The 22,173-nt window shown below is 43.1% G+C and overlaps 1 protein-coding gene and 1 long non-coding RNA gene across 2 annotated transcripts in view; one reads left to right on the top strand and one right to left on the bottom strand.

Moving 5' to 3' along the window:
* Positions 1–22,173, bottom strand: part of LOC137452312 (uncharacterized) — a 152,409-nt gene that overhangs the window by 128,553 nt on the left and 1,683 nt on the right. The gene's annotated exons all lie outside the window — the stretch shown is intronic.
* DPT (dermatopontin) overlaps positions 1–22,173 on the top strand; it is a 28,167-nt gene that overhangs the window by 3,690 nt on the left and 2,304 nt on the right. Inside the window, exons 2-3 of the mRNA XM_068160646.1 lie at positions 6,811–6,936; positions 18,466–18,573. Of these exons, the coding sequence (XP_068016747.1) occupies positions 6,811–6,936; positions 18,466–18,573 (234 nt within the window). The remainder of the gene's footprint in view (positions 1–6,810; positions 6,937–18,465; positions 18,574–22,173) is intronic.

Consider the following 22,173-nt stretch of genomic DNA (forward strand, 5'->3'; position numbering starts at 1 on the left):
TGAATGGACTTGAGAAACCTGTGAACACATTGCAAGACTCAACACAGAAAATTTTAGCAACAGATGACCAGGGGTACCTTCTCAGCTTCATTTATCTGTGAGCATGTTTAAAGCCGAGTGTGTGTGCAAAAGCTTTCTTGAATCTCAAGATCCAACACCTTACTCCTGCAGAGAATATCTGCTAACCAGGGTGCTATTCAATACTGGGAGCAGAATCTGTTTCTGGATAATTTATAAATACTCATGTCTGGAGTAGGGAGAAGTCTTCAGATCATCTCCTGATTCTATACAGTCCTTCCAATGATTTGTGTGCCGTGACATCAAGGAATCTTGCCTTTTCAGGTGGAACAAACCTTATATTCTTAGCTCCATTTCTAATGGAGGAAGCTTGACCTTAGGTAAATATTTCACCAGCTAAGAAAGTGTAAGGTCTGAGTGATGGTGGGTTAGACTGTGCTTCTTGCTTTGCTGAATACTACAGAGCACTCTCTATAGACCACTCTAAACAAGATACCCAAGAAAAACTATTTTTCTTGCCAGAAAGTGATTATACCAAAGGACAGGGATCACACAAATGATCAAAACTCTGGAAGTAAAAGACAAACAACTCTTCCTTCCAGAAGAAAATGTTTATTTTACACAACATAATACAGATGGAAGCATGCCATATCCTCAATCTATTCCCATAAGGCACAAGGCAGAAACATTTCCAGCCAAGTGGTATCTAATGCATGTTTATTGCCTCTTCTCCATGTTTAGACTTCTGAGAAAGTGTTTGGATGGGATTTGGGAGAAACATGTCTAGATTCTCCATCCTCACTCTCCTTTGCCTTCTCCTTGAGTGCACAAACAGGCACACATGTAGATCCTTCAAGCTGGCACACAACCTTGATTCCCACAAACTGCTCATGAGCCTGTCTTTGCACCCAAAGAAGTGTCTGCAGGAGCCTCCTGTTCAGGCACTGGCAGCACACCCCAGTACATCTGCAAGGAACAGTTTTTGTTCACAGCCTGTGACCAATCCCAAGGCTCAGTGCTGAGGCTGTATTACCCAAACCTGATAGTCAAGCTGCCTTTTCAAAGTGTTCCCATTTGTGGTGCTATCTATGCAAACAAGTTCCCTTTTTTCAAAGCCCAAGGTTTCTGTTAAAGGAGAGTGTTAGCAATCTGCACAGCTGCAGTGTGCTGAATCCAGAGAGAACATCTGAGGAGATGTTTTTGTAGACAAAGAGGCCTCATCAGAATCTGTCTGAAAAAAAATCAAAAAGTCAGGAGAATGAAAATCATCACTGAGCACTAAATGAATCAAAAAGATGGAAGATGATAGTGAGGTTGCCTTTGGCATGTGGAAGTAGCAACACTGCATCTCACCACCCCACAACAGATAGCGGAGTCTCCTTATAGTAGCGGCCATTGGAGACTGGCACAGCCTAATCAAACACAGAAAAGTCACTCCCTTTGTACAAGTGCCAGATTTTGAAGTGTCCTGAGCCTGCCCTCAGTCACTTCTCTCTTCACTCATCTGGAACAGTCACCATTAAATTAGCTTTTATCATGTGACTACATAGAAGATGGCACTGCAAAAATAGCTCAGGAGAGCAGGACTGAGCCTCCTCTCCACAGCTGTACCAAGAGGAAGGTTCTGAATATTTAAAGACAGATTGTGGTGAATGCCTGCCATACTCAACTCTTACTGGCTGTGTGAGGTTAGGCCACCTCTCTCCACCTTGCTTTCAAAGAGCACTGCATTGGAATGCAAGCAGTGCTGTTTCTGTTGGGTCACTTTGCTGTGTCTGACATAGCTCCATAACACATCAATTCATCCTGCTGTGACAAGCTCTAGAGAGAGCTCTAAATTAATTAATGGTGTAAGCTTTACAGGAGCCATCTGCTGTACAGCAAAACAGCAGGATATTTTTTGAAGTACATAGTATGACAATCTCAGGTTACCCTGTTACAAGGAAGAAATCACCCTTAAAAGAGCATGACTCAGCTGTGAGTCAGATTCTGCACATCCCCAGAGAGCTCTGGGAAGTTCTACCCAGTGTAGCAAGCACTCAGTGCAGCTCCACTTGCTGCATCTTCACTGGGGCTTCCTTGAGTGGATTTGTAGTGAACGAGCTTCCTTTTTGGGTTGCTATCCTCAGGACAACACCCTGCTAAGTCTATATTCCCGAGGTATCTGAAGGACAGGGCTCCTCACAGGGAGGTTTACAGCACAGCACCAATATTAGACGGAGCACAACACTAAGGCTTTGTCTAGCAAAGAGCAAAAGTAAGGTGTAGGCATAATTATGAAAGTATCACCACACTTAATGCTATTGCTCAAAGTAATTACACTGTTGCAAGCAATATTTGTGTTCAGTGTGGCAGGCAACTCTTGAGTCAGTGAGGTAAACACTTGCTTCCTGAGGTTGTATCAATGTTGACAAATAAGGCACAATTTAAGTGAAGCTGAGGGTGAAACTCTTCGCACAGGGAGCCAAACCCCACACATACATTTTGAGTGGGTTTCTTTCAAACCAGCTCTAGTTTGCTGTCACAGATAGGGAGCAAGCTTCTCACTGGTGAACAAGGATAGCAATCCTAACCTTAACTAGGCTGGTAACACAATTTGCTATGACATGTATGCCATGACATAACTCAGCTATACAACACTCACTAACAAGTTTAGAAGCAGGTTTGATAAAGGAAAGGCTTTCCACAATAATTGCAGCAGGACATGGAAAGTCTCAGTTACTATATCCCTATTACTACCCAGAACTCATACCAATACAAGGCTGTAGAGTTTACTTACTTTCTATGAAACACTGCAGACCTTTCCCTCATTTACATCTGCAGGAAGGGCAGCTTCTCATTCAACAGCACTCAACCTTCACCACTACCAATCTCCCCACTGCTCCCTCTACCAGCCAGCTCATCTCCTCCCAATGCAACATCCAAAAGGCAGCTCTACATGCACCACAACTTCAGCCAACCAGAGAAGCAACAGCAAACCCCTCTATCCATTGCCAAGCTGAATCCCACACAGTCCCAGCCAGTTTCTCATGCTCTTCTGCATTCATTTACTAAGTGGTATCTTCCTCTCATCTTTGCAATATTAGGATTTCATAAGTGAGCATATTAACTCTGAATACTGAACTAGCCCCTATTAAGAAGGGCAGAGTAGAGTAGTGAAAAAGGCTTTATTCTTTTTTAAGATTTCCCATAAGATTAGTGGAGCACTGGAACGGGTTGCCTGGGATGGTGGTTGTGGCCCCATCCCTGGAGATATGCAAGGTGAGGCTCAGGAGGGCTCTGGGCAGCCAGATGCAATTGTGAATGCCCCTGCTTACTGCAGAGGGTGTTGGAGTAGATCACACTCAGAGATCCCTTCCAACCCAGACTGTTCTATGATTCTATAGAAGAGAAGAAAAGATTTTGTACAAGCTCCCAAGTAAGCACTCCAGTTTGAGAGCATCTCCTCATTATTGGAGAATTATCTGGCTTAAAAATTAGGATGGTTTCCCCCTGAACTGTCTATCTCAAAGCTCAAGAGAGGTACTTCAGTGTCACAATCATCTTTCTTTTTCAGAACCCAACGTTGAGCTTGAATAACAGATTTCAGGACTTTATGTGTATGAGACAGAAGTGACCATGACATTAAAAGCACATTTTACTGTCAGTGTTTTAAACTAAAATGACAATTTAATTATAAGACATGACTTATGTCCAGGTATACTCCCCATCTGAAAATAATTTCAGGCAACTGAAAACAGTTGGGTGTTGTTTTTTTAACAAACATTTTATATGACAGAATTAGAATAAAAAAATATAACTAAACCTTCCTAAAGTTTGGTGCCTAAATATATACACTTGTAAACATAACACTGCTATGTTAGCTACAGGGTTTTCAAACCCCTATAGAGAGAAGGGTCCATGTGTGAGATCTCTCTCAAAATGAATCATTCCATCAAGACTGGACTCTGTTAATGGAGGTGTTAAGTAAAAAGAGTTTTGTAGGGCAAAGGGAACAGGAAAGCAGTCAGGATTTCCCAGACCAAATGCAAGCAGGTGGGGAGAGAAAAGGAAGAGCCTCCCAGAAAGAAGTATGAGCAGAAATATCAGGTGCTGATTAGTGGGGATGAGAAATTGCAAGGCAATGCTGAGACTGAGAGGAAATGCAAAGGAAAAAGAAACAAAGTGCTCCCATCTTTGTGCCTGTGCAAAAGAGCTGGAAAATGTCCCAGGGGCACAAGGACTTGATTAGTGAAAATGCAGGTAACTGGGAAGGGGAAGAGGATGAAGAATCACAGAATGCTAGGGGCTGGAATGGACCTCAAGAGATCTAGTCCAACCCCCCTGCTGAGCAGGATCACCTATACCAGATCACACAGGAACACATCTAGGCAGGTTTTGAATATCTCCAGAGAGGGAGAATCCCCAACCCTCCCTGGATAGCCTGTTCCAGTTTTCCATCACCCCCACAGTGAAAAAGTTTTTCCTCATCCTGAAAAGGACAAAGAGATGGAAGCTTGGGTTTACTTTTCACACATCAATGGTCATCTTGCAACAGGTACAACTATTCCTTATTCCTATGTATCAACCTCTCTTCCATCAGGATACCAATCATCTGCAGCTATCCAACACTTTACACAGAGTCTTAGCCATATGTTCCCATGGCCTATGTGCCAAAAAACAAAGCAACTTCCTATCAAAGTCTTGCTGAAATCCCCTGAGTGAGAGCCAAGCTGCCTTACTTGGTGTGATACCATAGCAACTCAGAGTCCCCCATCATTGCTTTACTCTGAAGGTCCTTGAAAAAGTCTTACAAAGCACAGCGATGTGTGTGGCCCCAGCAATGTGGGAGATGCAGACACACAAACAAACGTAAACACTGTTGTCTGATCAACAGAACACTGCAGAAGGGACAAATGGAAGACACCTCTGGTTCACAGGTGGAAGCTGAAAGTTATGCAGAGGAATTCTTCCCTGCAGTGGTCAAAGCTGATCAGACTTACCTTTTGCATCTAAACATCTGACCCTCAAGCTCTGTGAGCACTAACACCTGTATGCACAAGTGAATGACTTCCCAAACAGCAAACCCTGCTAGAGGATATGCTTTCCCTTCTGGGAACTCCAGACCCATTAAAATAAAATATGAGGTTATTGAATGAAACTAGACAAAAATGTTGGTATTTGTTAATAATGAACTTGCCTTTGAAATTATCTTTTGGCTCTATCAATGTATTTGATTTCACAATCCTGCAAGGAAGGTTTGCTGCAGCTCTAGGTGGCCAGTTTCCTCAATGAAGGGAAAGACTTTTAAAAACAAGAAAAGAGAAAAGAAGAAGGAAAATAGAAGGAAAGGAAATGGAAGAAACTAAATTCCTATCATTTTCTGCAGTAGGAAACAATGAGGGTATGAGGGTGCTTGAAAGAACAAACACTCAAGGGCTGAGTTGATGAGCTATGGGTTTTGATGCTGTCATTGTCTTTGGTCTCCAAGAGGCAAACTATTCAAACTGATTATCAAATTGCTTTTTCTGTCAGTGTCCAGATGATTGCAGGGTGTGCAAAAGAGAAGCATACGTCTCTGCTCTTGGAGACCATGCCTAGTCTACTTGAAGGCAGTGATTCACAAGTATGAGAGAATTCCCCAGTACAAACAGAGCATGAAGCAGCAGACTTCTCAAAATCCAGTCATACAGTTTATGAGTTGTACTTCATAACACCTGAGTCTCAATTTTCCTCATGTAACTGTTATCAAATGATGATTTCATCACAAGCCTATAATGTTTGATGAAGAGTGACTTCTGTGGGAGGCAAGTAAGTCATAGAATGCACTGGGTTGGAAAAGACATCCAGAGGTCATCTAGTCTAACCTCTCTACAGGGAGATCAGGTTGCTCAGGACCCCATCAATACCTTCAACATCTCAAGGAATGGAGCCTCCACCACCTGTCTGGGAAGCCTATTCTAGTGTTCCACCACCCACATAGTAATGAGCCTCTTCCTACTGTCCAGTTTAAATCTACCCTGGTCCAGTTTAAAACCATTGCTCCCAGTCCTAGTGATACACACCTTTGTGAATAGTTCCTCTCTAGCTTTCTTGTAGGCCCCCTTCAGGTTTTGGAAGGCTGCTATGAGGTCTCCCTGGAGCCTTCTCTTCTCCAGGCTGAACAACCCCAGATCTCAGCCTCTCTTCACACAGGAATTACTCCACTCCTCAGATCATTTTTGTGGCCTTCCTCTGGACCACCTCTATCAGGTCTGTGACTTCCTTGTATTGAGGGCCATGGAGCTGGACACAGTTCTCCAGGAGAGGGAATATCAGAGCAGAGTGGAAGAATCATCTCTCTCAGTCTGAGAAAGGAGTAAAATAGAATTTTTTGAGCTTCTCTCAGAAAATATTAATATTTCCTACATTTCTTTATTTATTTTTTCTAAGGCAGTGGGGAAAAAAAGTTATACCAGTGAACCTCAAATACCAAGAGTCAAAGATAGAAGTATTAATGTACTATTTCCAAGTCAGACTCACGATTCCTAAACACTGAGAATGTCAACACCAGAACAATCTCCTTGCCTAATTAGCATACTGGAATGATTAAATACTTATTTTCAAGTGCAGCATAGATGTTAAGACAGTATTAGTGAACTACAGGCTGCTTATACAAAGTGGTTAATCAGTACACAGCAAGTGCCTGCAGTGTTTCTCAATGCAAATTCAAACCCTTCGCTTCCACTCTGAATCAAATATTGTAATTCTCTTTGAAGGAATGCTTGAAACTAATCTAACATCATGTTTTCCTTTGTTCCTCCTCTTTATTAGGTACCAAACCTGCTCAAACAATGGGCTGGTGGCTGGTTTCCAGAGCCAGTATTTTCCATCTGTGCTTGACCGTGAATGGCAATTCTACTGCTGCCGCTACAGCCGGAGGTGCCCTTATTCATGCTGGTGAGTTCAAGCAGAAACCAAACCTCTTAGCTCTTTTTCCTCAGCAGTCCCTCAGTCTTTGGCCATTTAGCCCAACAAAACCCTCATCTCAGGAAAAGTTAACTGTGTTTCTCACAGAAGAGAATCACAGAACTGTTTAATTTAGAAGAGACCTTTGACATCATCAAGTCCAGCTGCTCACCTAGAGCTCATAATCCCCCCACTACAGCTAAACCACTACCATTAAACCATGCCCCTGAGCACATGCATCTTTTAAATCACTCCAGGGATGGTGACTCCAACACTTCCCTGGGTAGCATGTTTCAGGGCTTGATAACCCTTTCTATGAAGAAACTCTTCCTAATATCTAACCTGACCCTCCCCTGGCACAACTTGAGACCATTTCCTCATCCTGTCACTTGCTGCACGTGAGAAAAGACAGATCCCCACCTCATTCCAACCATCTTTGAGGTAGTCATAGAGGGTGCTAAGATCTCCCCTCAGCCTCCTCTTCTGAAGGCTAAACAACCTTAGTTCATAGAGTCAATAAAGTTGGAAAAAGACCTCAAAAATCATTGAGTCCAACCTGTCACCCAAGACCTCATGACCACTAAACCATGGCACCGGTGCCATGTCTAATCCCCTCTTGAACACCTCCCCTCAGCTGTTCCTCATAAGACCTTTAAGAGGCTAACCAAGTTATTTCCAGGCTCATAACAGTTTCAAGCTGCACCAGGGAAGGTTAGGCTGGAGGTTAGGACTCAATGATCTTGAAGGTCTTTCCCAAGCTGGTTAGTTCTGTAATACTGGAGGAGCCATCAATCATTGCCCTAACAACCGGGGGGCCACCAGGCCCCCCGGCCTTTGTTGTCACCACCACCATCACCCAGTGTGCACCAGGGGCACTCACCAGAGATGAGAGGAGGATCCCTCAGCCCAGATGGGCTCAGCTGGGGGCTTTGCCCTTCCTGTGGGGGATTAAATAGGGGAGTGGGTGGGAAGGGCAAAGTGGCCACACCTGTGGTGGGAGGAGACTCCAACAGAGCCCAGGTGCTCTGGGTTTGAGGGGAAAAAGGGGGAAAATGGGGTGGGTGGGGTGGAAAAGGTGCAGACTGTGAAACCTGTGTTGTTGAGAGAATGGAGATTAAAATAATATTCAAATAGGAATTATTGACTTTTAGTGATTGCTAGATGCTTAATATGGCTACTTTCAGGGTGTTCCACTCCTCTTGGATATTAGATGATTTATTATTGACAAAAGCTCTTATTGCTGCTGTCCATTCTGTGTAACAGAATTGACGATTTTGCTCCCCAGGGCTGTTAATCCATCTGTTCTCACAGAAGAGTAAACAATAACCTGCCAGCTTTTTATTTATTTTATTTTTTTTTTAAGAAGAAAACAGGAGGGGGAAATCTGCTGCTTTGTTTCCAGATCTCATCTTAGAAATAAGCTTTCCATTGAGATGCACACAAACTGTTTACCCGTTGCTTGGTCTTGCTGGCTGGCTACTGGCAAACACAACAGCAGTGCCTTGCTTTGCACCATTCAGTCTCCTTGCAGCCATGAGGAAAAGAAATGTTTTATTACCACTATTTTTAAAGATTTGAAGTGTCAGGAACAGTCTTTGAACATTCCTCTGCTCTCTTTCTACTGCCTACAGATGTTCTCTACCTGAGGGTTTATTGACATACCTTCCCAGGCTCTTCATCTGAGGAAATCTCACTCTAAGTTTTAAGCACTTCTTCCAGGCTTTCTTACACCTTGAATATTGCATGCATTTTCAGAGAGACAACAGAAATCTTCTCTGACCTACTCTGTTATTGTTGACAGTTCTGCTTCCCTCAGCTGTCATTTTGACAAGTGGAAACAGTTTTGCCTCTGCCCTGCAAATTTGCATTCAGAGTAATGCAAATCCCAATGTAAATGTTTGGGTTTACTGATGTCTTGCTTTTCCATCCCAGCTGCACACAGACTCTTACACTGCCCTTCCATTTCCAACAGTGACACCTCTCCATTTTTGTGCTTGGAAAAGAATTCCTTATGCAGTTCAGCTGCTACTGCCTTTCCATGCAGAAAAGGCAACATTTCAATGGCAGGTGCAGCATTTTTCCCACTAGGAACAGGTAGAAACCCCACGTGCTCACATTCCTCTGGAGGTGAGAGCTGTAAAACCTCTAGGAATGCCTGTCATCTGGCTTCTGAGAAGCTTCTGGTGCATTGTCTGGGATTATAAAACTGTTTTATACCCTGTATTGCTAGGCACTGTCATTCCACCTGGTGCCCAGCTTGTTCTGTTCAAGCCACTGGCCAGTCTTGACTTACTTGTCGACTCTCCGTCTGGAAGATGGTTGCATCTACAGGAGAGCCTTGTTTGACCTTACTCTCTTGGAGTGCCTCCTTACAGTATATTTATTCTGATTTCACTCAAGCTCTCATTCTACCCTTGGAGTTAGCAAGGTAGATATAAGCTCTTTGTACAAATTAGGATGTTATTGTCTGAATGGAGACACAACTAGATGGATAAGAAAATGGTGAGCGATGGTCAAAGGATGATATCCTGCCTGGGTGCCCAACACAGGCGAAGAACTGTGACTGCACCCTGAGACTCCAGCCATGGCAGCATTCAAAGCCAGGCTGGATGAGGCCTTGAGCAATTTGGTCTAGCAAGAGGTGTCCCTGCCAAGGCAGGGGACCTGGAACTAGATGACCTTTGAGGTCCCTTCCAACCTGAACCATCACATGATTCTATGATTCATCAATGATCTTCAAGAGGTGGCAGACTACACCACCACCCAAGCTTGCATACAACACCAAACTGAGTGGAACAGCTGATACACTTGAGGGCAGGACTGCAGTCCTGAGAGGTATAAAGAAAACCTTTTTTTTGATATGAGGACAGTGAGACAGTTGATCAGTGAGGCTGTGGAGGCTCCAACCTTGGTTGGTTTTAAAGAGTTGACTGGATAAAGCCCTGAGCAGCCTGATCAGAGTTTGTGGTTGATTCTGCTTTGAACAGATGGCTATACTTGAGACCTGTTGAGGCCCCTTTGCATCAGTTTTCTTGTGATCCCAAATAGGAGGATTCCTCTGCTGGAGGGACCATACCATGAAGAGAAATAATCCTCTCCAAAACAGTGACCTCCTGCCTCTTGTCTTCTGGGAATGGTTTCCTTTCTAGTTTATTCTATTCCCTTTACCCTGCCTAGACACTGTCTGGAAGAGGGCTAGTTGTTATGCTGACATATAAACAACATGAACTGCAATGTGGTTGTGTGAAACCCTGTGCTTTGGACCAGTTTCACCCCTACAGATGTGACTTGTCTGAACTGTTAAACTCCAGTGTACAGCAAATATCATTCCCATTCCCTAAGAGCAGGTGATTTCACTCTCAACTTCACTTCCTTTGGCATTTCCAAGTTATTGTCACAGAACCTTGTTCACACACCACACTTCTGGTCTGTTTCTTGCACTCTATTTAAGATACATTTGTCAGGGAAAATGTGTTTCCCAAACTATATACAAAGCAGTTCTGAGCTACCAGATGTAGTACCTCAAAATGTATGTGCATATAAGACACAATGAATATGTGTGTGCCTATCATCATTTATTAGAGTTTCTGCCCCAATCTATAATGGTATTTGTTCTGTTCCAGAAACTAGCTGTCAGTAAACTGTCTGTGGAGAGACAGCTATTAATATGCTGCTGACCCCTCTTCCCTGATTGAAGCAGCTTAATTCCACGTGAAGCCATCTATTAGTGTATATGACCACATGGAAAAGTAACACCAGGAAAATATGCAATGGCTGTCATGCCTCATGGATCATGCATGACACACAGAAAAATCTATAGTCAAAGATAATCTCCATTGCAGAATTTCTCTGCAGCCTTGAACTTCAGTGTGCAACGAATCCTTCCTTATGAAACCAAAGATAGGCAGAAAGGCCTTTGTTAGAAAACAGACAATATCAAAGTGCAGCACACCTCTCTGTTTTAAATTAGCTCTCATCTTGGGTATTTGATCCCTTCCTCTTCCAGCTGTCTCTCTACAGAGCTCTCTGGTAACTACGGATCTCTCTGATAAATACAAAAGTAGCAAGACAGTTGATCCTTATGTGTGGTTTCTCTCAGCCCTTCTTCAGGACTACACCCCTCCTGAAGAGAGGTGATCTTCTTTATGCTGAAGAAAGAGAGGTTTTCCCATGTACATGAGCCATGCAAGCAGTTTATTAGAATTTAGCCCTGTTTTTACAGCTGGGGCATTTCTGTGATTGAATCCTAGTAATAGTTACTGGAATACTAATTTATGACCCCTTCATGCTCACTAAAACCCACACTTAAGCATTGAACTAACAACATGGTTAAAGCCAAATACTTGCTTAAAGACTTCTTGGTAGCATCTATACTCTTACTCTTAGAGCCTATCAGTTCTGTTTCACACTTCATCTTCTCCACAATTAATTCCCAATTTACCTGTGCAGTAGGTGCCTATGGAAACTAAATACATGAATCTTTTCCAGTCTTAGAGTTTTGCTATTTTTAAATATATATATATATATATATATGACTTTTTTTACTTTGATTTCTTCCTTACCATGCCAAGCCTTGTCATGGATTCGGCACATTTCTACCATATTGAATATAATTAACATTCCTCACAGGAGGCAGAAAAGCTCTCATTATTTTACCTGGCTAGGGACTGCTACCACAGTAAAATAAACTGTGAGCTGATCCAAACCATAAAGGAAGAAGCTGGAGAGACAGGGTTATTAAGTGGTCCCATTAGAGCTCAAATTTTTCTCTTTGCTAGGAAATTGCTTGACACCATACTCTCCAAAGCAAAAACATTTCACAGAGCAGCCCCAAGTCTGCACAGATTGTTTATGACTGTTTCTCCTCTCCAAACAACCAGCAGTCCAAGTCGCAGAAGGTCTGTCTGGAGCTGTGGCTGCTCTCTGTCAGGGTGACATTGTCCAGATAACAATTACATTTTCCAAGAGTTATGGGACTTAAAGAGCTTACTTGTTTTCTGGACTCAACATGCCACCAAAGCCATATTAAAGCTGATGAGATCCTTTGCAGTTTTCTCAGAGATTATGCCAACATCAGAATAGTTATGGTAGAAACATGCAATTCTGGACGACCTAATTCTCCTCCTTTCTTTAAAAACAAACAAAACCCAAAAAATCCAAACCAAACAAACAACAAACAAACAACAAACAAACCCACACAAAAAAACCAAACCCCAAAACAAGCAAAAAACCCACAACCAAACAAAAAGCCACAACCAACAACAAACCCACAAAGGGGTTTAACTGCTTTGGTTTGGTTTTTTTTCCAAACATCCCAACAAACATAACCTTGCAGTCCAATCTCCAGGACCATCTTCCAAAGACATCTTAGGAGAAACACATTTTCTTAACATTGGAAAGCTGGCCCATGTTCACTGAATGTAATATGCAGCCTCACAGCTCCTGAAACAAAATTCTCCTTTAAGGAAAGCCATATTCTTGAAGTAACTTGTAAATAACACCCAAAATAGTAAAGCCATTCAGGGGACACTCCTTGTCCTCAAAGGTCAGAAAGTCAAAGTCAAGTGGTTTCCTCTTGAAATGGAACAGCTCCTTCTTTTGGCGGTGGCATTGTAAGAGGTAGAGTTCCTCAGCAGGGAGAAAAATGAAGGTGAAAGAGAAGCCATTCATCTCGTTAGCAATGTAGCTGCATGAGAAGTGAAAAGCATAAAGCACTCTGAAACAACACACTGGGTAGTAGGGAACAAGTGTATTCAACAGCTGGAGCAGGAAACCATGAGCTCTGTGTGGATACTGGGAGAAGATACTGTGGATACTGGGGAAGTGGTGGAGTTACTGTCCCCCAGAATGTTCAAAAGCAATGTAGATGTGGCACTTGGGGCATGGTTTAATGGCCATGGCAGTGTTAGGTTGACAGCTGGACTTAATGTTCCTGGAGGCCTTTTCCAGCTGATTGTATGATTCTATGATGTTAAAAGACTCACTTGATTTGTCTGCTTGATATCTGAAAGCAAGGCATACCCCCAGTTCCTGTATACTTCTCTAAGGGGCTGGCTCTACAATATTGATAAAACCATTGGTGTGACTCCATCTCCTTACTGGTAAAAAAATAGATCCATGACAACTCTTTCTGAAGTCAGTTGTTTAAAGGGTGTTTAGGGATCACTGTAGATTGGTACAAAACATTCTTCTCAGTGCTAAATGAGTAACTCTGTTTTCTGTTAATCCCTTATATAGTGATTCTTCACCATGGAAAATAAACAACATTGCTAGTTTCAGACTAGAATAATAACAACAGTAATCCTGTTAAAAAAAATAATGCCTTTTTCCAATACACTTCCTACACAGAGTAAGATTTACAGGATTATAGTAAAGTACATTAGAAAAACATGGGGGTGGGTGGGGTGATGCAAACTAGGCAGGAGATAAACTATCCCACATCAACTCCATACCAACTAAAATCTCCATTATGGAAATACCTTCTTCTGTCAGGTTGTCCCACTCTCCCACACACATGCCAAGCCACTTGTATCCCTCCTCACAAGCTTTAACATTGAATTACCTGTTTTCTCCTCTCTTGACAATGCCACTAGTGCTCCAGGCTCATGTTCAAACATCACACACTTGATATTGACCTGGATTTGCAAAGCTGAACCAGAATTCCTGTCTTTTCTGTACTGATTCTTTCAAATGGATCATAGAGATTGAAAAGACTGCCATAGAAGCAATCATAGAACTGTTTAGGTTGGAAATAGCCTCTCAAATCAGGTCTCACATTACTATTTTCTCTCCTACAATCCTTCCCCAAACTCAACACCTTTGGGCACACTTGGGTTTAGTAAACAATCCCACTAACTGCACCCTGGTAGTCCCTACACAGATCCTATGCCTCCTTAGAGTTCAGTTGGCGCCAAATTACTCAGTGCCTAGGTCCCATGATAAGTATGACACAAGTCTTCTCACAGTTGCTTTGAAACCTCTCTTCTAGGGCCTTCCCTCATGCACCCTCTCAGGCACCACAGCACCATTGCATGGTTCTAGAGACCTTAGGTCAACCCCAAGGGCAGCAGCAACTTTGTCTCAGCACTTAGGAATTCCTAACCTTCTCACTGCTCTCCTAGCCTAGTTTTTCTAAGAGATGAATGCCAGAAGTGCTTACAGGGCTTACTGTGGATGACTCTTCCCAAATAGGTCTTGCCCTTGGGCTTGGACTTCTTGGGGGTCCAGACTTCCATGGGTATACACACCTACTAGGGCAAAAAGTCTCTCTTGCTTGTTTCATAGCTCCTCTCAGGTATAAACCAAACATTGCCACAGGGGGCTTACAAGTGTTACCACCTCTCTAAATAAATCAGGGCACTGATAGGTCATTCACAACTGATATGCATTGGAGAGTAAAACACTGAATATTTTGAGCAAAGCACTTGATAATGAGGTTACATGCTGAGCCTCAAAAATTGATGAGGGAACCTCTGTCCTTTGCCAGGCAGACCACTTTGAGACTACCCTTAACAGATGAGTTTGGTGATCATTTTCCCCTCTATGATGAGAAATCCACATACTGAGTATCCCTATGTGTTACACACTGGAACATCTCTCAGTACAGCTGTCCATTGTGTCATTCACCCCCAGGATTCCAAAAGCAGGGTTAACAGAGAAGTGCTGGGTCACACCACAGAGCTTCGCTATAGGGACCACCGCATTTCCTTCTGAGGATACAGTGCAACCCAGATGACCTTGAGATGCACAAGCTTAAGGGAACAGCCTCATAAATGAGTAGAGCAAACATCAAAGAGAACTCAATTAGACAGACAGACCACACAGACCCAAGCAAACTTGAGCATTGCTCTCATAGCACTGTTTATAATTTTTCTTTCCAGAACAAAAGCAGTCAGTAGGCATCTGCCTATGGAACAAGACACACTTCAGAGAAGCTCAAGCCCTCAAATAATTTACTTCCAGTAATTGCATATATTTACTTTCCTAATATTCCTTAGTGGAGGAGCCTTAAGAGGCTGTATGGTAATATGGAGAGCTTGATAGAGGGAGATGACAGCAGGCAGAAAGAAAAGAGAGGGAAGCTAAATGAAGGCTCCCTACTGCATCCATTCACTTCAGAAAAACACTGCCTACTTCTGCAAAAGGTCTGTGAGGCTCTTAACAGTAATTCAGGAGCTTGTCATCAAATTCACTTTTCAACTAAAAGGCTCATGAAACAAGTTTAAAGAACTGATTCTCAGTTCTGTCTCTGAGTAGAGCTGAAAATGACTTTACAGCCTTGTGTTTTACACAGAGGCATCTGCCCAGCACATAATGCTGGTCAAGATTACAGAGTATTTTCCTTGCTGAATGCCAAAGGGATGTTATGAAACACATTTGGCAGGACATATATAAACACATGTCTTGGTGTTTTCTACTACTCTTACCTCAAAGAAGCCCCAAAATCTGAAGTTGATAGAGGAATGTGAAATGAAATCCTGATGCCAGAGCTGGTCTCCACGGCACATTTTTAAAACCTGCTATGATCCAAGAATCTTCAAGGTTGTGATATCAGACAGTCAGGCTTCCAATTAGTAAACTAAATACTGGGAGTCTCCTCTAGCTGAAGGAGCAGCCACACCATTAAACCTTCCCACCCTCCAAAACAGTGTCCACATTCTGCCTGTTGGGAATGGTACCAACCATGTTATAGTTCACAAACTCTGGGTCTGTCCCATTTGGTCTGGACTAAAGCTGTTACAGGGATTGTTCTAATAATTTTCACATCTAGGCAATCAACTTAGAGTGTCCAGAAACATTCTCTGGTGGTGCTTATTTTGCTGTTTTATATATATATATATCCCCTGCTTGGCCTCTGTCTCTGGAACCAAAAATGCTGACTGGTTCTCACATTTAGATTCATGGCGTCACTGATTTTGTAGCCATGCAAAAAGTCTTCCTCAAGGTCTGGATTTCAATGTAAAGACAATGGATAAAATACAAATCAGGTAGCAGAGGTCAGCCATTGTGAAGTATGCTGGAGCTCTCATCACAGCTCTGGGCATGGAGTGCAGGGCCTCAAAAGCAGCTCTTTGCAGATTGGAGGGCTTTCAGCAAGTTGGCTATACCAAGGGACCAGCTTATATTCAGGTTAAGGTTCTTCTATGAGACTCTAAATGTGCACTACAGATTCAAATTGTAAGTTCTGTAAGTATAAAAGTAGTCAAACCAGAGCTGTAAACTGTCTGACAGTGGCAAATAAATATACACTTGGGAGCACAAGGGGAGATATCCTGAAAGCAGAAATTATGATGTCAGGCTGCAAATAAAATAACAAATAAATTAGGTTTGCCATGGTTTGACAGAAACACATTCAGGTGATGAACTTCAGTGTAGGAAAACCCACCAGCTAACAGGTGTGATGCCATGAGAAGCAGCTTTTTTTGTAGTATTTGCATTTACTTTCTCTGTCTGTGTCAGAGCCAGTTCCCTTAAAATCCAGAGTGGTCTCATTTTGGATTGTTTGTGGAAGCTGAAAATTGTGGCTCTGCTTTTCCCACTTGAAGAGCATATTGATGACTCTATCTCTTTATTCATCCTGACAATTGCTGGTGTACGTGGATTCTCCTGTTTCTTCTGGTCATTAGTGTCTGTCTGCATGACCTGTAAAATATTGCTACTCATTCCTTGTCAATGGCACAGCACTGCAAGGGCTTTGCAGATTTGTGGGTCCTTGGTCAGAGCTCTGACAGCAGGCACTGATCAGGCCTGATCTCTGCTTCCCAAACACACTTGGGGATGGGTGTTTCATCTGTTTGATGATTGCCTTGACCGAAGGACAGGAGGTGTGAGAGCAAGATGTGTTTAAAGAAGCTGACTGTAGAGACTTCAGGATCTTATAAGGCCATGCTGAGTTTTACACTCAGTCCCATTAGTGATTTCCTAGGAACAATGTTCCAACTGAACAGTGTTTTTCTTTCACTTACAAAAGCTGAAAGATGACCTGAAATTAAGTCCCATCTGCTTTACAAAGAAGATGTAAACAGCATAAGTATAAACAAAGTGATCAAAAATACATTTGAAATATAGAGAGTGGTGGTAGTTTCAGATTTGTTTGTTTGCTTGTTCTGTGGGGGGGGGGGGGTTGGTTTGGTTTGTTACAGCAAATTCTTCTAATTTGAGAGTAGCCAAATATTCCAGAGTCTATAAAAGCTAAGGTCCCTCAGTTTTCAGTTAAGTTTTAGTCTCTGGGTACTCCAATAGTTACTGGTTTGGGTTCCAAAGACACCCCCCCCCCCCCCCCCCCCCCCCCAAAGCATTTAATTTAAAAAAGTTTCAAACCATCCCAATAATTCCTGTTAAGGATGTTATTTAAGTTCATGTTCAAACCCCAGCAATTTAACAAAATGTAAGCATGCACAGGAGTGCTCATCTGGGATGTGCTAGGATCACCTTCAGGAATCATTCTAATGCTGCTGCTGGACTGAATAAAGTCAGAGAAACTGTTGCTGGGATTTCAGTAAAGCCATTTTAACCCTGCTAGCCTCACCAAGAGATGAGCTGCTCATTTCCACACAGGCAGGCTCCCTGACAGTGCAGCTGACACAACTCCATTAGTGGCTCCTACATGAAATGGTGTAATACAAGGAAAGACTGAGTGCCAGCGTTCCATTCCTGACCTCTAACATAATGTCGTCTCAAGTACTGGTCAAGATCCCAGTCCCTTCTGGCATCTGGACATTGTCTGTAAAACCAGTACAGAATTATATTGCCTGTTCCCAGGAAAGCAGTAACCATAATTTGATTTAAAAATGCAGAAGTACTTTGAGCTTCTCAGATAAACACACCACAAAAATATTGTCCAGGCCCATATTTTAAACTTGCTGGAGAGTGGAAACAACAAAGAGGAATGGATTAATTGCTGTATTTACTTAATATAATGCATAAATGGATAAATGCTTATACTTGTTTGACTTGGCAACACTCACAGCTCTCTATAGCAGCAAACAAAACAGACTCACAAGAGGCTGAAGCAGATCCCTGCAATCAAGACATCAGTAGACAAGCTTGACATTCTTGTTCAGGCTGTTTTTATCCCGGCGTTGCAGATATAGCTTTACAGTAAGGGCAGTGAAACGCTGCAACAGGCTCCCCAGGGAGGTCATGGGTGCCCTCTCCCTGGAAGTGTTCAAGGCCAGGTTGGATGAGGCCTTGAGCAATCTTGGTCTAGTGGAATGTGTCCCTGACCGCAGCAGGGGAGCTGGAACTAGATGATCTTCAAGTTCCTTCCAAGCCAAATGATTCTATGATGCTATGTGTATACATATAGTACTCCAGCTTGCTCCCAACAGTCACTGAAATTTGTTCACATAGCCACTTGAGTTAGTTGTGTACAAGAGAAAGACAACCTTGAAGGTGAGACTGTATCTTGTAGTGCTGGTCAGAACTTTCAAAGAAGCAGGGAAATTGCATTCAGTCAACTGGACTTTTCTGTAGAATGATAAATTCCATCCTCCTCTTTTTTTTCCCCCTCACATACAGGTTAACAACAGAATATCCAGGACACTATGGAGAAGATATGGACATGATGATGTACACTTATGACTATTACATCCGCGGGGCAACAACAACTTTCTCTGCTGTGGACAGGTTTGCTTTTCATCTGCCTTTCATCTGCTTTTCATGCTTTTAATCTGTTTCATTAGAAAAAACCCCCAAAACAACCAAGGCCTTAATTTCTACTTCCCCCAAACACTGCATGGCTACACATTATCTCATGCAGTACTCAGCCTCAGGCTGGTACTTCTGAGGACCAGAGTTAATGGTGTGTGTGGCTGATTGTCCAGGGTGGTGTATCAGGAACAAGGCATCTTCATGCACAAGGGGATCATCTACCATGTCCATCTGAGTAGCAAAAGATATAGAGCTCACATTTTGCCCACACCACTGCTGCTATAAATTGTCACAGATCATCAGTATTGTTTGTCATGTATTTCTGGTTGGAGCATCTTTCATCTAACTCAATGGAAACTCAGCCTGAACACCCTGTCCTCTCAGGTGACAAGGGTCTGATTTTAACCCACTTCTCTTTGCAGAGAAGCAGGCAATCTGCCAGCATACAAGGCTAAGACCATACAAACTGCAACATGAATGCTGTAAAGTGCTCAATCCAATGCAACACAATTCTAACAGACTAGAGGTCCTGTCAGGACCTGATACAAGTACGTTGTACTAATTGTACATGTGCTAATGTACCAACATTGTACATGGATCCAGAAAATGAGTTAACTACTTTTTCTTGGTCAGTCCTGGTCATTGCCTGGCATTTGCTAATCCTCTTGAGTAAGGCCCTATGGCTAGTGAAGTTGCAGTCACAGAAATGGATTCATACTTGCTCTTTACTCTGCTCCCTCTTTACTCTGCAGCATTGCAAAGTTTTAAAATGTGTCCTTAACATGAACCCCACAGCACTGACCTGCCTGGAACTACAGAGATCTTAACAGAGCAGGTTTAAGGAGACTGTGAGCAGTCACTGAAACCTGATTGTGGGAAAAGGACCTTGATTCTTTCCTCTCAAGCTGACCTCTAATACATCACCTGTGAGCTATTTCTCTGCTGACATCTCAGTCCAGTGTATTAAAGCATTGGTTATCAAGCAGCACAGACAGCAAGGCAAGGGGTGCTCACTAGTCTATCACTGCCATGACTGCCAGGAGAAGTGGAGAAAGAAGAGAGAGAAGTGGGAGTATAAACACAGCATCATTTCAAGCTGTCTCTAATAACCCTCAAAGGAGCTGCGGTGCTTTTGTCACTGGGATGCTCTCAGCTTGCTGGAGCTCACTAGGGAGCCCTCAGCTAAAAGATTACCTAAAATACGGACACTTCTCCCAAAATTATAATGTATTGTCAAACTACTGCAGCTCCAGAACCATAGTTTTCTGACTAAAATGTACTAGCCTGTTTAAATGGAAGCCATGTCTGCAAATTGTTCCTCCAAGTGGGAGAGAAACTTTCACAGTAAATTGACTCAAAGGTATTTATTTATCTCTTTAGATTAAGAATGTACAAGGTTGCAAGGGAAGTCTTTGTTATGTTCCTGGTACATTTGGGTTTTTTTTTCTGTGAAATATTCCCCACTGCTATTCTTAATCTTTGTTTTTCATGGCTGAGGCAAAGAGTGGGGGAGATTATGCAGACAATGCACTCCCCTGCAGCTGGATTCCAGCCCTCATCAGATGTTCTGTAAGTCAGGAATCACAAGGATGGCCTGGAAAACAGAGCAGCTGAGGTAACTGGTGCCTCTGAGCATCTGTGACTGCTGAAGGCTTAACACAGTCTTCATAATAGGGTGGCAGTGGGAAAACTGGCCAAGAGCAGAGGCAGTGACATGTGGATGTACATCAAGAATACAAGTCCCGACAGGTTATGGGACACAGCACCTGGAAAAAGAAGCCACCTCCATCTTTGTCCTACCACTGCTGTGACAGCAGAGATGAATCTGCAGTAGTAGCAGGTGAAAACTATAGAGAACACTTTATGAATTGCAATATAGGAAATGTTTCTGTGCCAATGAGCTTTGTGGCCCCTAAACCCAACTTGTGCTGCCTGGTGTACAAAGTGAAAAAAGTGCCTGCTGCCCCAGTTCATGATTCACGTTCACACTGTGGTGTACTCAAAAAAGTCAGCAAAGTTTGGCATTTTAAATGGTCTTTCACAGCTGGTTGGGGCACAGCTTCAGCCTGAACTCTGAAACACGTTAAGTGATGGTGGCATGGCTCTCTCATGGAGCTTTCTTACAGGGTTGTGGTCTGGTTGGATAGGTGTCTCATGTCCAGAGAGCACCCCTGGGGCACTCGCACCCTGACCTGCAGCACATTGCTTGGACGGGGAGGTGGGGATCACCAGACATGTTTGATAAGTGCTGCAGATTACCCTGATGCTTAGTATAAAACCAACATATGCAGACTGTCATAAACTCCTTTCTTTTACAAAACTCCTGTGATCCATTTCTTTGGATGACCTGAACAGCCACTAATTGCTTAACTGCTCAGACGTTGTCACTGAAATGCAGGTTGACACCCAGACAACCCCAGCAGTAAGTACACTTGAAAGGCCTGGACAAGCTGGACATCTACTGAGCTCAGCTGACCTAAATTATAGAGCATTTTAGGTCCCTAATAAGTTTCATATGACCAAAGAAAGAGGATTTTGTCAAACCTAATATGAATAGGAATTCATAGACTTTTTTAAGTGAATTTGAAACAGATTATTGGGTAACATTTGAAGAGAAAAGATGTCTTTCCTAAGGCATCAAAAATTCAAATCTGACAGCACATAACAGTTGGGAAGGAAAAGTGATAATTCATTATTGGCTCCCCAAGCCAAGGAAAAAGCATCAAGTTAACAATTTCACAGTATCACAGTATAACTAAGGTTGGAAAGGACCTCAAGGATCATCGAGTCCAACCTATCAACACAGACCCCATGACTAGACCATGGCACCAAGTGCCACGTCCAATCCCCTCTTGAACACCTCCAGGGACGGTGACTCCACCACCTCCCTGGGCAGCACATTCCAATGACGAATGACTCGCTCGGTGAAGAACTTCCTCCTCACCTTGAGTCTAAACCTCCCCTGGTGCAGCTTGAGACTGTGTCCTCTTGTTCTGGTGCTGGTTGCCTGAGAGAAGAGACCAACCCCTTCCCGGCTACAACCACCTTTCAGGTAGTTGTAGAGGGCAATGAGGTCACCCCTGAGCCTTCTCTTCTCCAGGCTAAACAACCCCAGCTCCCTCAGCCTCTCCTCATAGGGCTTGTGTTCAAGGCCTCTCCCCAGCCTTGTTGCCCTTCTCTGGACATGTTCAAGTGTTTCGATGTCCTTCTTAAACTGAGGGGCCCAGAACTGGACACAGGACTCAAGGTGCAGCCTAACCAAAGCAGAGTACAGGGGCACAATGACTTCCCTGCTCCTGCTGGCAAATTTCAAATAATCTCCCAAGGGAAGCAGTGGATTCTCCTACCCTGGACAGTTTTAAGACAGCTGGACAGAATGCTGGGTCATATCATTTCTACTATGCTGTTACCTGGAAAGATTGGACTAGATGACCCTTGGGGGTGCCTTCCAACCTGGCATTCTGTGATTCTGTGAATGTGGAGGGGTCCTATAACCTGGTATTAGGGATCTATGAAGGTACATCCATTTATATTCTAGAGTATGCCACACAGAGCAACTCCTGATGGGACCTACAC

Source organism: Melanerpes formicivorus, unplaced genomic scaffold (genome assembly GCF_026170545.1).
Source record: "Melanerpes formicivorus ecotype bairdi unplaced genomic scaffold, bMelFor1.0.p_v2 SCAF_51, whole genome shotgun sequence".
Taxonomy (NCBI): domain Eukaryota; kingdom Metazoa; phylum Chordata; class Aves; order Piciformes; family Picidae; genus Melanerpes; species Melanerpes formicivorus.